This window comes from Hemiscyllium ocellatum, chromosome 11 (genome assembly GCF_020745735.1).
Source record: "Hemiscyllium ocellatum isolate sHemOce1 chromosome 11, sHemOce1.pat.X.cur, whole genome shotgun sequence".
Classification (NCBI taxonomy): Eukaryota; Metazoa; Chordata; class Chondrichthyes; order Orectolobiformes; family Hemiscylliidae; genus Hemiscyllium; species Hemiscyllium ocellatum.
This window is the reverse complement of record NC_083411.1, coordinates 98355547-98371131: the sequence shown is the minus strand read 5'-3', so window position 1 is coordinate 98371131 and position 15585 is coordinate 98355547. Positions and strand designations below refer to the sequence as shown.

The 15585-nt window shown below is 39.6% G+C and overlaps 1 protein-coding gene across 3 annotated transcripts in view; it reads right to left on the bottom strand.

Annotated features, from left to right (window-relative positions):
* LOC132820523 (UDP-N-acetylglucosamine--peptide N-acetylglucosaminyltransferase 110 kDa subunit) overlaps positions 1-15585 on the bottom strand; it is an 85128-nt gene that overhangs the window by 46437 nt on the left and 23106 nt on the right. For all 3 annotated transcript variants that reach the window (XM_060832751.1, XM_060832750.1, XM_060832752.1), the window contains 5 exons: positions 14580-14696; positions 10893-10972; positions 2813-3008; positions 2392-2532; positions 563-663 (listed from right to left, as the gene is read on the bottom strand). In XM_060832751.1, the coding sequence (XP_060688734.1) occupies positions 563-663; positions 2392-2532; positions 2813-3008; positions 10893-10972; positions 14580-14696 (635 nt within the window). The remainder of the gene's footprint in view (positions 1-562; positions 664-2391; positions 2533-2812; positions 3009-10892; positions 10973-14579; positions 14697-15585) is intronic.

The following is a 15585-nucleotide window of genomic DNA, read 5'->3' as shown; positions in this document are numbered from 1 at the left end:
TGTTCCACCTTGCTGGATATTCCATCAATTGTCAAGTCCTAGAATACTTTCCTTCGACCTGTTCACCTGGGTTTCCTTCTTTTAAGACATACCTGTGACCAAACATTTGGTCACCTGATCTAATAAGTCATGTTATGACATGTCATACTTCATTATTATGCACTTGCAAGGTATCTTGCAACATTTCATTATGCTAAAAAGATGCTATATAAAATCCATTACTTTCAGGTTCAATCCAAAAAAAAAGACATCTTAATGATTTACAGACTTAAGAATTTAAGACACTACTGCCTGCACAGTGAATTAATCTTAGAGAATTGTCCCATGTATCACTGCATTTCTTTGTACTTCAAGCCTTCTATTTCTTATACTATTATTAGATACAACACATTTTGGATGAAAGTTTAGCAATGCATTGCAACTATTCAACATTTTATAAAAACGAAGAATCAATGGCAAACCGCAAAATAAAATGCTCAGAATTTCTGCCATACCACTTGAATAGGAGCAGGAGAAGAGAAATGTTGAATACATTAAATAGATCATGCAAGTGGGCAGTTACCGAATAGCTTCCTTATAATGCATTAATGCGTCTTGCAATTTTCCCTGCTGTTGCAGCACACTAGCCAAGTTCGAATGGGCAGCTGCAAATTCTGGAAATACCTATAGCATCAAAAAAAGTTAATGATTATTTCATTCTAATGCTGTTCAACATTCTATAATTTCAAACACATGCTATTAGCAAGAGTCCAACTTCCATTCATTTATAATTCAAAAAGGAAATTCGAGAGATTTCATAGAGAAATTATTTTTCTCAATCCATCATCAATAGTTGATGGCAGCACATGGTCAGTCACATCAGAAAGAAAATTCCAGCAGTGCTATCCATTTTGTGAATTTGGTTCTCTATCAGAACTCTACATGTATTGCCAAACTTTATCCCAGTTCTCCACATTGATAGGGATTTGAATCCAAAACACGTTATTCCTGCTGGGAAAGGCTCAAATGGATATTATATACAATATTCACAGAATCCAATATGGCAAAAGGCCATTTGGCCCATGAAGTCCACACTAACCCTCAAACTGCATCCCACAAAACCCAGCCTCCAAATCCTTGTAACCCTCCATTTTCCCAGGGTTAACTCACCTAATCTGCAAATTCCTGGACATTATGGGCAATCCACCTCACATTCACATCTTTGGACTGTGGGACCAAACCAGAGCATCTGACAGAAACCCATGCAGACACACAGAGACTGGACTCAAACCCAGTTCCCTGGAGCTGTAAGGCAGCAGTGCTAACCATGAGCCACCATGTTGCCCTCTTGACAACAGTCAAGTTTTGTTATGGTGTCACTGTTAGTACATGGAGTAAACCCCTTGCTTAATTTAAACTAACAACACAAAAGATTTATCCTGTGCAGCTGTGAAAATTTGGAGAGGCCAAGAACTATTCAAAGTAAAAATTAACAAATTTCTTAAAGTATAACAGAAAGAATAACTATTTAGAACTTCCCCATGCCTCTCTTTTACTTTCCCCTTGATAATACTAGTCCGAGAAAGCCTCCAATTAAGATTTACTGAAAGAAAAATTTCAAAACCAGCCAATGGTCATATCTTTTCTTTATCTTCCTCTGTAGTGTTGCTCTCCAGGTTTGTATTGATCTTTTTCTCTGTGCAAACTCCTTTTTTAGACAGATGCTTCAAGAGTTCTCCCCCAACGGTTCAAATTTTCCCCAGTCTTACACGCCCAAAGCATAGGACTGTGTCAATATACTAAATTCAAACAGGATTAGAATTTGGTATTTTTTTGGGGGTACAATTTAAACTGATTGGCCGAATTCAAATTTTTGTCTCCAGGCAACCAGCTACCCTAGCTGGACTACATATTACATTGTATCTTTTTCAGAACACAGTGCTGTCAGGTAGTTCTACTAGCTTTTAACTCTCTTGAATGGTACAGTACACCCACATCTTCATAACACTTGCTGACAAATGCCTGTTGACACACTGACTTCACAGGTAAACAACTCCTACATTTGATACACCATAAAAGTGGCTCATCTCCACCCTTTCAAAATTACAGTAATCATCTAAACTCCTAGATTGCATGTGCACAGCCTTTTATTAGATTTTTTAAAACCAGCATCATTTTGGCAACTTTTAGAGCAGTACTAGACCAGGTCCTCAATTACCAAAGGTTTTTTTTAAAAAAAGCAGTCAATTTTTCTTTAATATACTTAAAATCAAAATTCTGAAGTTAGTGGTGTGATCTCCAACAAGTTGGTTTCCAAAATTTCATAGCAACTTTGACAAAAACAAATCAAAATACAGCTTTTAACCAGTTTCAAATCCACCAATTACCAAGATTCTTCCTCCATCATCTCACCTCAAGAGCTTTCCGATACAGTCGCACAGCCTCTTCAATGTTCCCTTGCTCCCTTTTGATATTAGCCAAGTTGTTGAGAGAGTCTGCATGTGTGGGACAGAGACGAAGTGCTGTATTGTAGCATTCCTCTGCTTCAGCAACCTACCAGGGAAAGAAAGCAAGCAAAAATAAAAACAGTAAAACTTATACTTACACTTTCCATCACATGAAATAGAAAACGGTTTCTGTGGACTAAAACAGTTATTTCCTACTGCATCCCATCTACTCACTCATCTATCAGCCTTCATAAATTTACTTTTCTCAACAAGTATAGCAAGTGTCCAAAAGAACGCTGTCCAGTTCTTAACTGACAACTTCAGAGTTGTTAGAACAATTTGCATACAATACATAGCCTGTAACATTACCAATTTCAAGTCCTTACATTTCCCTTCTCCTTCAGTGCATTAGCCAGGTTGCAGTAGGCATCTGGAAAGTGAGGCTGCAGTTCAATGGCTCTTCTATATGTGTCTATAGCCAGATCAATTAACCCTTGTTCGTAATAGACACAAGCCAGGTTTCCATGAACAACTGCATGATTAGGACTCAGACTTAATGCTCGCAGGTATGCTGCCACAGCCCTTGGGAAATACAAACACATTACATAAGCAATAGTAAAAATAGAGTCAGTCAATCTAGTTTATAACAAAAACAATTCTGATAACATTTAACTACAGGGGTGGGGAGGGTGCATATGGTTTGTCTGATAATAATCACATTCGATAAAACGAATGAACAATGGATTAATAACAAAATTAAGGTATAAAAATTAAACCTTTCATATATATCTGACCCATTTAATACCAAGAGTTTTTTTAAACCTCCATTTTACAATTTTCTCTATTTGCCACACACATCTTACCCTGTAGGGAGGCACACTGGATGTTTCTCTAAAAAGGAACAATTGCTTTGCCCTGTAACCATAATTTCTTTCACAATTATCTTTAAACATGCACAGCCTGCTTTCAAACCCATCCACCAACAGAAATCATTTCTCCATGTACACTGCTCTTACAATCGTGATCATGTCTACCTAATCACCTTGCAACTATTTCTTTACAATTTTAAAAAAGGTCGAGATTGCTCCAATCCACATAACTGAAGTTCCTTACTCCTGAAACAATTCAAGAAACCTAGCTATAATCAACTCAATAGGCTTCAAATCCTTGCTAATGTGGGGTCATGGAGTCAAATGTACAGCATGGAAACAGACCCTAACGCCCAACCTGTCCATGCCAGCCAGGTATCCCAATACAGTCTAGTCCCACCTGCCAGCACCCAGCCCATATCCCTCCAAACCCTTCCTATTCATAAACCCACCCAGAAGCCTTTCAAATGTTGCAATTGTACTAGCCTTCACCACTTCCTCTGGCAGCTCATTCCATACATGTATCACCCTCTGCGTAAAAAAGCTGCCCCGTTGGTCTCTTTCATATCTTTCCCCTGTCACCCTAAACCTATGCCCTCCAGTTCTGGACTCCCCCACCCCAGGGAAAAGACTTTGTCTACTTATCCTATCCATGCCCCTCAATTTTATAAACCTCTCAGGTCACCCCTCAGCCTCAGACACTCCAGGGAAAACAGCCCCAGCCTAATCAACTTCGCCCTAGTCAAATCCTCCAACTCTGGCAACATCCTTGTAAATCTTTTCTGAACCCTTTCTAGTTTCACAATATCTTTCCAATAGGAAGGAGACCAGAATTGCATGCAATATTCCAACAGTGGCCTAACCAATGTCCTGTACAGCCGCAACATGACCTCCCATCTCCTGTACTCAATACTCTGAACAATAGAGGAAAGCATACCAAACACCTTCTTCACTACCAAGGAGATATGAACCTGCACTCCAAGCTCTCTTTGTTCAGCAACACTCCCTAGGACCTTATCATTAAGTCCTGCTAAGATTCACTTTCCCAAAATGCAGCACCTTGCATTTATTTGAATTAAACTCCATCTGCCACTTCTCAGCCCATTGGCCCATCTGATCAAGATCCCATTATAATCTGAGGTAACCTTCTTCACTGTCCAGAGCACCTCCAATTTTGGTGCCATCTGCTAAGTTACTAACTGTACCTCTTATGCTCACATCCAAATAATGTGCTCAGAATAAGACATAAAACTCCAGTTAAGGCCAAATCAGTGTCCATACTTTTTGCATTTATGCTTTTGATCAGTTAGATGAGAACCAGGTATTGGTTAAAAAGTAATTATACATGCAGATTTATTTGGATGCTGCTCACTAGCATGTCACCTCTAATGAATTGGGAGTTGGCATCACTGCTCTTAAACAATGACCCAGATAAGATGTGAAGACATTGGAGTTCAGGACTGCAGTGTTCAACCACTCCAGGTGAATCATAAAATTGAGAGAGATTGGGCTCATGATGAACAAACTGTTTAACTTGAAAATGAGTAATAGTGTGTGCATGATTGAGATTTAATGGCCTAACAAAGAATGAAATGTGAATTAAACAAAACAATTATACCAGATAAGAAGGTTCTAAAGACTTCAAAATTAACCACAAAGCAACAGAACGTCAATGTCAGTGGGTTAGTAATCCAGAACCCCAGGCTAATGCTTTGAGGCACAAGTTTCAACCCCGCCAGAGCAGATGGAAAAATTTGAGGTTCATAAATTTCATCTAGCCTAATGGTAATAGTGTCAGTACTTGCAAAAATAACCCATCTGGTTCAATGCCCTTTAGGGCAAGAAATGTGCTATCCTTGTCCGGTCTGGCCTACAAGAAGGGTGTTGGTTCAATGGCCAATTTGCAATGCAAAATGATATCAGAATTGAGCTTGTGCTATTGACATCAGCTGAGGTCACCATGAAGGTCCTAACCTCACCCCTTGGCTGAGATGTGGTGACCATCAGATTGAACCTCTCTCAAATCTGAGAGCAGTGCTCTGGTCGTCTGAGACTATGACTCCTTTACACTTGACTCTAAATGTGGGTGATTCCAAAATGCCCAGGAGTCAGCTGGAAGTGTGCAATAAATGCAATGCCCATGATCAAATTAAAAGAGAGGTAATGTGTGTTTGAACCCTTTATCTCAGCAGTACCCTTATAAAATCAAGCCCCAATGACAATTCACTACCATCTCCAACCTAAAGTTTCTTAGGATGCCACAGCTGCAAGCTGTTTCTTTCTGGTGAATTCCCATGCATTCACTGAATGCTTTAGCAGCTGAAATCACTCCCCAAGTCATCTAAAAAACACCAAATCAAACTATCACTTGACCACAGATCGCATTCTTTGCAGCTGTAACTTCACACTCCACATTCTGTTCAGAGTGATCTTTGTAGGTTTGAACTGCATGTACTGCACATAAAACAGAAAACCTTTTAACTGTACTTTGGTACATGTGACAATAATAAAACACATCAACTTTTAAAGTTTTTTTTAAGAAAGGAGACTACTGTTATAAAGAGCCAGTGGATGTCATGTATTTGAATTTTCATGAAGTCTCACATAGATTAGTAAATAGAAATCAGTGCAAAAAGGATTGGGAGGAATTTCAGATTGGGCATAGACCTGGTTAATAAATCAAAAGTGGAAAGTAGGAATAAACAGATCATTTTCAGGATGAAAGGGCCATTTCTAGTGAGATTCTGTAAGGATCACTGCTAGATCCACGTCTGCTCACAATCAAACCAAGTGAACTTTACATGGGGACAAAACATTAATGTTTCCAAATTTGCTGATGACAGTGAAGTAGGTGAGGACATAAGTTGCAAGGAAAAATGAAGCTTCAAAGAATCTGGATAAGCTAAATGAATGGGCTAGAACATGACAGATTGAATTTAGTACAGCATGTTTTGAGAAGTTTTATAGCTCACGTTGAGATTCTGGATGTAGGTTTGCTTGCTGAGCTGGAAGGTCCATTTTCAGACATTTTGTCACCATACTAGGTAACACCAGTGAGCCTCCAGATGAAGCACTAGTGGTTTGGCCCGCTTTTTATTTATGTGTTTAGGTTTCCTTGGGTTGATGATGCCATTTCCAGTGGTGACGTCATTTGTTTTTTTCTCAGGGGGTGGTAAATGGAATCCAATTCAAATGTCTTTGTGGATAGAGTTCCAGTTGAAATGCCATGCTACTAAAAATTCTCATGCATGTCTCTGTCTGGCTTGGCCTAGGGTGAAAGTGCTGTCCCAGCTGGAAAAACCTTCGAACTCAGTGAGCAAACCTACATTCGGAATTCAGTACAAATGTGAAGTACTAAAGGCAGACTCTCTCTCAAACAATTGGGAAGTGCAGCGGGCAAGAGATCTAGGTGTCTTTTGACAAGTCACTACACACTAACATGCATTTATATCAAACAGTAAAGTTAAAGGCTTTTTTGGTTGGCATTCAAGGATAATTGTAAGCAGAAGTACTGACATCTTGCTGTCATTTTAGAGTCCTAGTGATTTTCAAAAAGCATTTAATAAAGGCATCATGCATTAGGCTACTTAAAATGAGCTCAGTGTTAGAGGTAGCATGTTAGCACGGACAGAGGATTGGCTAACAATTAGAAGACAAAGTTATGACACAAAAAAAAATGACATTTCAGGATGACAACCTGTGCAGTGGCACAGTGATCGGTCTTGGGGCCATGATTATTTTCAACATTGCAATGACTTGGATGAGAAAAGTGAAGTGAATGCACTGTAGCCAAGTTTGCAGATGACAAAAATAGTTGCAAAAGCAAGTAATAAGGATGACAGAGTCTGATGAGAAATAGAAACAGATTAAGCGAGTGGACTAAATGGTGGCAAATGGAATTGAAATGTGTGTAAAATGTGAGATTATGCACTTTGGCAAGAATAGAGAAGATCAATATTATTTAAATGGAGTATGTCTGCAAAAGCTATGGAAAAGGGATTTGGGAGCCTTCACCCAGCGAGGGGTATTTTTGCTGGACCGGACAAGGCTAGGATGTGACCTGACAGGTTTGTAAGAACATGAGGGGCATGGATTGGATAAATAGGCAAGGTCTTTTCCCTGGGGTGGGGAAAGTCCAGAACAAAAGGGCATAGGTTTAGGGCAAAAGAGGAAAGGTGTTTAAAAAAGGACCTAAAGGGCAACTTTTTCCACGCAGAGGGTAGTGTGTGTATGGAATGAGCTGGCACAGGAGGTGAAGGCTGGTACAATTGCAGCATTTAAAAAAGGCATCCGAATTGGTAAATTAATAGGAAGGGTTGAGAGGGATATGGGTCAAGTGCTGGCAAATGTGATTAGATTAAGTTAGATTATCTGCTCAGCACAGACAAATTGGACCAAAGGGTCAGTTTCCGTGCTGTACTTCTCTATGACTAAGAAAACGTTTAGTCTGTACTCACTGGTGTTTTGCAACTTACAAAACTGATAGTGTAGGTATGACAGGATAGGATGTTTCCCTTAGTGAACGATTCTAGAATCTAAAGAGCATAATCTCAGGAAAAGAGCAGGCCATTTAAGACAGAAGAACTTCTTCAAAATCAGAAGGTGATGAATCTTTGGAGTTTTCTATCCCAGAGTGAAATTAATCCAGATCCCTGGTGCTCTCAGGCAGCAGTGCTAACCATGCAGCCTCTAACCTTTTCCCTGCTTGTGTGCCTCCGCCTCCTCTTGGCCACACTTTTTTCTTTTCTCTTGTTGCTGTTTCTTGATTAAAGTGGTGTAAAAATATGGCAATGAGGGTTGTTAAGAGAACAAAATGGTATTCATATGGGATAACTGAGCTACTTGAATTTTCATTAACGTGATTTTGACATTGCTGGAAATGCCAGCATTTTCTGATTGGAGTAATGGCAAGACACCTCCTTGAATATATGTATGGTTTGCCAGCCATTTTCAGAGGGAATTGGAGCGAAAACGACATTTCGGGCAAAAGCCCTTCAGCAGGAATAAAGGCAGTGAGCCTGAAGTGTGGAGAGATAAGCTAGAGGAGGGTGGGAGTGGGGAGAAAGTAGCATCTTCAGGGCAGAGGAAATGACCTGAGAGTTGCAGTGGGAGAGGGACTCAGAGATTCTTGTGGGGAGAGGAGGAAAACTTCTTCAAGGCAGGCATCCTTGCAAGAGGATTCGCAATGGAGTTAAAATCAACTAGGTAAAAACAATGACTGCAGATGCTGGAAACCACTGATCCAGAATCTGGTTTCCAGCATCTGCAGTCATTGTTTTTACCTCATTTTCAAAGGAAAGCCAATCACATGGCTCTGGATCTGAAGTCAAACACAGTCCAGACCAGTTAAGGGGCAACAAATTTCCTTTCTGGAAAGAGAATTAGTTAAGTTAATTTGCTAGTTTCATGGTCATTGCAAATTTCTTTAATCAAGTGAATTTTAAAATTGCCCAACTGTCTTAGAGGATCTCAACTAATCTGCAGTTAAGTACTAGGAAAAATATTAATTGTCCTCAAGCAGATCCAGAGGAGGTTCATGAGAATAATCCCAGGAATGAAAAGCTTAACATGAGCAATGTTTGAGGAGTCTGGGACTATACTCGATGGAGTTTAGAAGGGGTGGAATCTGATTGAAGCTTCCATAGTATTAAAAACAGCCTGGACAAAGTAGACATTGGGAAGACGTTTCATTTGCAGGAAAGCTGAGGATATGATTCTCAGCCTTACAGTAAGGAGATACTTATTCAGCCAGAGAGTGTGCCGAATCTGTGGAATTGTTTCCACAGAAGGCTGTGGAGGCCAGATCATTGTGTATACTTAAAACCAAGATAGATAAATTCTTAAGCTCCAAGGGGATCAAAGGTTATGGGGAGAAAGCTGATTGAATTGCAAGCAGACTATGGGCCAAATTGCTTAATTTCTGCTCCTAATGTTTTATGGTCTAAGTAGTCTACACCTTTAGATTAGAAGTGGAGTACCACAAACATAACGCCATCCTGGTACCCTCATCCTAGTGCTGCTTCTGTGTATAGAAGAAGTAGTTCAAAATTGCACCTGTGGCCTAATACTAGTACACTGACTCACTGCTGACACTATGCAATAGAATTTAATAGATGCAAAACTAATTTTTTTTATTAAGGGTAGGACAAAGCTAAATTAACCAGCAAGTAATGTGAACATACCAAAGACAATTAGTCAGTCATTCAAGATAGGAATGGCAAAGCAAAGGTTAAGCATGGTTGAAACAAGTTTAAATAGGTACTGAAGGGAGGAGGAAGGGGATGCAACATGATTTGCGCAACTACTATATTGCCACTCATTTCATGAATAATTGATTTAAGTTTTAGAACAGACTGCCGAAATATTGCTATTACCAGTTGGTATAAAGGCACCGTAACACCAAGTTCAGAGATCATATGTAATTAATTGTCTTTTCTTTTAAAAAAAAGAGGACTTGACTATTAATATGCAGCAGTGCTTAAAAAAACAACTCCTTACTAATATTGACATTGTATTGATAGAGGGCAAATTGTGACATGATATAGAAATCCACGTAAATGTAAAATTACTACGTCAGCCATCACTGGTTAGGGGGTTATCAGAATATAAATATCACACACAGAGCAATTGTGCCCAAGATCAAACTAAGACTGTACATGCCCAACATTCTCCACGAGTGCCGATTGTATACCTGCAGCTGTGCCTACCATCTAGCCAGTCAACATTAAGAAGTTTCTTTTTTTAAAAAAAAAAAGAAGCCCTATAGTATCGTCCATTCAGACCACTGAGTCCGCACAGAACCATATATCACCCGGAATTTCCCTAAACCAGCTTTTGGGCAATTTAGTTTAGCCAATCCACCGCACCTGCTCATCTTTGGACTGTGGGAGGAAATTGGACCATTCAGAGGAAACCCACACAGGGAAATTGTGTAAACCACACACAGCTATCCTAGCGTGGATACAAAGCCATGTCCCTCGCACTGAAGCGGCTGAGCTAACCACTGAGATTCAATCTCTCTGCCCTCCATCACTCCTCAACCAGTTTAAAGCCTCCCAAGTAGCATCAGCAAATTTGCCAGGATATTAGCCCCCTACCAATTCAGGTGCCATGCATCTTTCTTATACAGATCATCCCTTCTCCAGAAGAGATTCCAATGTTCCAAAAATGTGAATCCTTGATGGCATTCAACATTACATCATTGTCTCAATGTACTCTTCAGTGGACAAAAGGATCGAAGAGGAGAGAACTGGGAGCAGTTTCAAAACTCAACAATGTAAGTTTTGTAGGGACTTGGGCTAGCTCAGTTGGCTGGACATCAGATTTACAATGCAGAATCATGTCAAAATCGCAGTTACAAATTGCTGCACACTGGCTGAGATAACCACTAAAGGTTCCACTTTTTCAATCACATGCAAGGCATGTTGGCCCTCAGATTAAACTCCCCATTAGTCAACTGTCTCTCTCATTCGAGAGCAGCTCTTGAGAACTATGGAAGCTTTCATTTTACTTACAAATATTCACTGAGCAATCTATATTGGTAGGCTACCACAAACTTTGGGTTTAAAGATTTAAACTTAATATTACTTTTGCTCACCTGTCAAAAATGCGAGCCTCCTTCAGAACATTTCCCAAGTTGATGTATGCATCTAAGAAATTGGGATCCAAGGTAACAGCCTAGAATTCAATTATAAACTATCATAAAATTCAAATAAAGATGTTGATCTTTAACTTATCTGAGAAAATACATCAGAATATTTTGTCAAGACAAATTTATGAAAACCAAACTGAATTCAAACACGCAGTGGAATGAGCCAAGACATCAGAAACGTTACAAGACTATGACACTGCGCAATAATGGAACTTTAGTTTATACAAATAAGTTTTGTTTTAATAAAAAGAACCAGGGTGTTCAGTTTTAAAACTATAGACTCTGGATGTTTGGGTTTTCACAATTAATAATTTAAATCATCCCTAATATTTATTGGGTATAACAAAGTTACTACAAACAGCTCAAACAAAAGCACGGCTCCATCCAAGCAAGACGCACCAAACCTTAGTTACCCTCTTATGATCAAACATTCTTGGTGATGACACTAAATAGATCACAGCTTGATTGTTGTAATGGGTGTTGCTTTTAATATTAACTAGATTTTACTATAATAATAAGCATCATTCAAGTATTGTGCTGAACCTCACAAACATTCCCTTATCTATGCTGTTAGTTTGTTTAGGTAAAAACATAGAATTTACAATCAATTTCAGTGGCAGAAATAATAATATGGAAAGGAAGAGCAAAAAAGAAGCATTTTTGAACAAATTTTTTTAAACCATTAAAGAAGTTATTCACAGACATGCACAAAGAACACAAACACTGACCTGGAAAAGAGATTAGAAATGGTCAAAAACAAAAACTGAAGAGATTTTTGTTTGAAAAGGAGGCAGGCACATGTTAGAGAAAGAACTCCAAAATATAGGAGCAAAATGCCCAAAGTCTCTGCCACCGACGATGTGCAAAGGAGAAACACGCAGCGGCTGGCATGTAACTGAAAGCTTCTAGAGGGAAAAGATCTTAGAGTCCTGTGTGATTGCATTCCTGATATAAAATAAGATGTGAATTTTAACTTCAGTTTGAGTAGACAACATATGGTAGCAATAAATGGCACCTTTTGCCATCAGCCGAGTGAGGGACAACTGAAGCTTAAAATAGTCAGGCATCAGATGACACCCCAATACGTTATCATACTATGCCTGCCTGATTTGAGAGTAACGGAAGGATCAGGAATGGGACTGAACACGAACAGTGAACATCCCCAATTCTGACCATATGATGGAGGTCATTGATGAAGCTGCTGAAGACAGTTGGATCTAAGACACTATCCGAAAGAATGTGAAGGAATGCAGCTGAAATGACTATCCTGTAATAATCACATTCACCTTCCTTTGTGCTGGCTCCAACTGCAAAGTGAAGACAACGTTCCACTCTATTCTCATTCACTCCAGTTTTACAGGGGCAATTTGGAGATATGCATAGAGATACACAGCACAGAAACAGACCCTTCAGTCCAACTCGTCCAAGCCAACAACTCTTAGCTATACCAGAGCAAATAAGGTTTTAATATCAAGGACAGTCATTCTCAGCTCAAACTTCATTCACACCTAGTTGTGCAGCTTAGGTCTTTTGTCAAAAGCTTTGAACAAAGTCTGTAATGAATGTCAAGAGTGGAGAAACCCTGGGGAGAACCCAAACTATTAGTCAGTGAGCAGGTTATTGCCAGGACTGAGTGTAATTGATGGCCCACTCCATTATTTTATTGATGATCAAGAGTGGACTGATGGATTGGTAACTGGACGGATTGGATTTGTCCTGCTTTTATTGTCTACAAGTAGTAACTGAACAAACGACGTTGCTAGATAAATACCAGTATCATAGCTGTACTGGAACAACTTGGTTAGGGGTGCAGTAGATTAGATTAGATTACTTACAGTGTGGAAACAGGCCCTTCGGCCCAACAAGTCCACACCGACCCGCCGAAGCGCAACCCACCCATACCCCAACCCCTACATATACCCCTTACCTAACACTATGGGCAATTTAGCATGGCCAATTCACCTGACCCGCACATCTTTGGACTGTGGGAGGAAACCGGAGCACCCGGAGGAAACCCACGCAGACACGGGGAGAACGTGCAAACTCCACACAGTCAGTCGCCTGAGGTGGGAATTGAACCCAGGTCCCTGGCGCTGTGAGGCAGCAGTGCTAACCACTGTGCCACCGTGCCGCCCATACGTACTTACAACTGTGGTTAGATTAGGATTCCCTGAAGTATGCTACAAATAATACTCATAAGGGTTTGTACCAATACAGACTGCCATTTAGGACTCAACAACCTCAGTTAGTAGTAGTACCGCCAAGCCACTTGATGAATATTGACATCCCACACCGAGAATACGTTCTGTAGCCTTCTACTCTCACTGCTTTCACCAAGTAGTGTTCAAAATAGCGGAGTTCAGATTCATCAGCTGACAATTGGGGGTGGTAATCACAAAGTTTGAGCAACTCTCCCCCAACTGCATACTGACCTATGCTGGTGGGACAGGACATACCAAGGGATGGTAATGGTGGTATCTGGGGTATTTGTGTACTCACCAAATCATCTCTCAAACAATGTCAGTCTGTTGTTAATCTAGTCTACGAGACAATTCTCCAATTTTGACCCCAGTCCTCAGATCTTTAGCAAGGAGCACCATGTATGGTCTACTAACTTCAGTACATATCCAGAGACAGTTACTGGCAATGTGGAATGTACTTAAGTTTGCAAGGTGTTCGACTGTAAACTTTCAACCAATTCATCTGTATTTCATTTTGTAAAAGTCAACTTGAGGAGTATTTAACTGATATTCTGGAATGTAACCATACCTTGTACTAATTCACAATGAAAAAAAGTCCTATTTTCTTAAATTTGAGAATAGTTTAATTTATTGGGATACCAAATGAAATTGTGGAGAGCTGCAAAAGTTGTTCTCGCAACACCAATATTTAGGTCAGAAACTTTGAATGTTAAAATGACAAACTTGCTACTTTAGAGCACAAAAGCAATTCTTGAAAGCTTACTGACCCGAGAGAACCGATGCATGAATAAATGTCAATTTTCAGTAGATGTAAAGATGAAGTCATATACTAGCAATTACACCACCATTGCACAGAAAAATTGTGTATTTTTGAAATTTAGAAATTTGAGTCTCTCAAGTAAAATTCCTCCAAGATACAGGTCTAACAGAATAGCATGGTGCAATTCAATGAGCCCACACAATAATTTGACCACTGAGCAGAGACCAGATACTCTCTCTCGTTTGGGAATTATCTGAAATAAGGTAAACCTTAAACAAAATGTACAGTAACAGCAGACAGGTAGCATTATCAAAATGAATCCTGAATTGGCACAGGTGGTCAAAGTGAATGTAGGTCAAAATTAATATTGGCCTCATTTTTAATTCAGCAAATTAAACATAATTTGAAGTATTTTGACAGGCAAAAAGCCACATATCCAAGATGGTCTTCTTGAAATTCAGAAAGTCTAAACACTCAGACAGCTGGATATTACGACAGGAGACCACAACTTCCAGAAAAAGCTAAAGAGCAAAAACAAAAATCAAATACTCAGATGATCAAAACATCCCATGAAATAAACGCCTATTAACTTTGGTTTTGATCACACAAGTGTATCACATTTTTGCTTAGAGGGGATATTCAAGTGTCAGGTGGAAAGTGTTGATCACTTGCCTTTTCAAAGTGGTGGATGGCTAGCCAAATCTCTCCCTGGGCATTAAACACACATCCAAGGTTGCTCCAGGCAACAGCGAAGTTTGGCTGAGTCTCAATCGCTTTCAGGTAACAAGCCTTAATTAGTTTAAGTGAAACAAGAGAGGGAACCAGGAAGAAGGGATGGGAGATTTGTAACAAAGATTGAAAGGAAGCAAAAGAAAACTTTATTAGTGCTCATTCTCACACCAGGCAAAAGTGAACCTGCAGTAAAGGCTAGCGCTGAATTCGCTCGCTGGCCCCATGAGAGCATGCGCAAAAACCTCAACCCACTTGCAGCTAGCCATTTTTCAGTTATGAATTTGTGTAAGAAAACAGTTCTGCCTTTTTCCACCTTTACCATTATCAGACTACTGAAAACAAAATTACATTTGTTTTGTTTGCTGCAGTACCTGTTAACTTATCCAAAGAGTTTCAGCAGCTGTTTTATAGGTATATCCTTTTCCCTACAGGTTTTATTAGCGATGTGACCAGCACTGATTTTACAGAAGTGTAATTGAGCATACAAAATGGTATGGAATGTTCCAGATTACACATTAAAAACTGCCTTCAAGAGGTTCTAAAGTCAATGGATATTTCACTAGTTATGAAAATACACTGAAGAACAAAGTGCACAACCTCAAATGACAGTGCTGGATGAGGATAAAGGTCCCTGTAACGCAAAGCGCTATTGCCAATGCGCCATGCACGGCTCTGCAACATGTTGCAGCGGCGTCATCAGCAGTTCGCAGGCGCAAGTTTGGAAAATTTTTTTTTTAAAAAACAAAAATCGCAGCACAGCGCACGCATGCGCAGATGCAAAATTGCAAAGTAAATAGCCAGCTGAAATAAATACCACTGGTAGTCCTCAGCACTTTGTACCTCAGGCACATCAAAGAAATCACTAGAGATACAAGTGATAAATTATCCAGGCTATGAATTGCCAATTTTACTGTACCCAAGAAGAAATAAATCACTATTCAAGCCA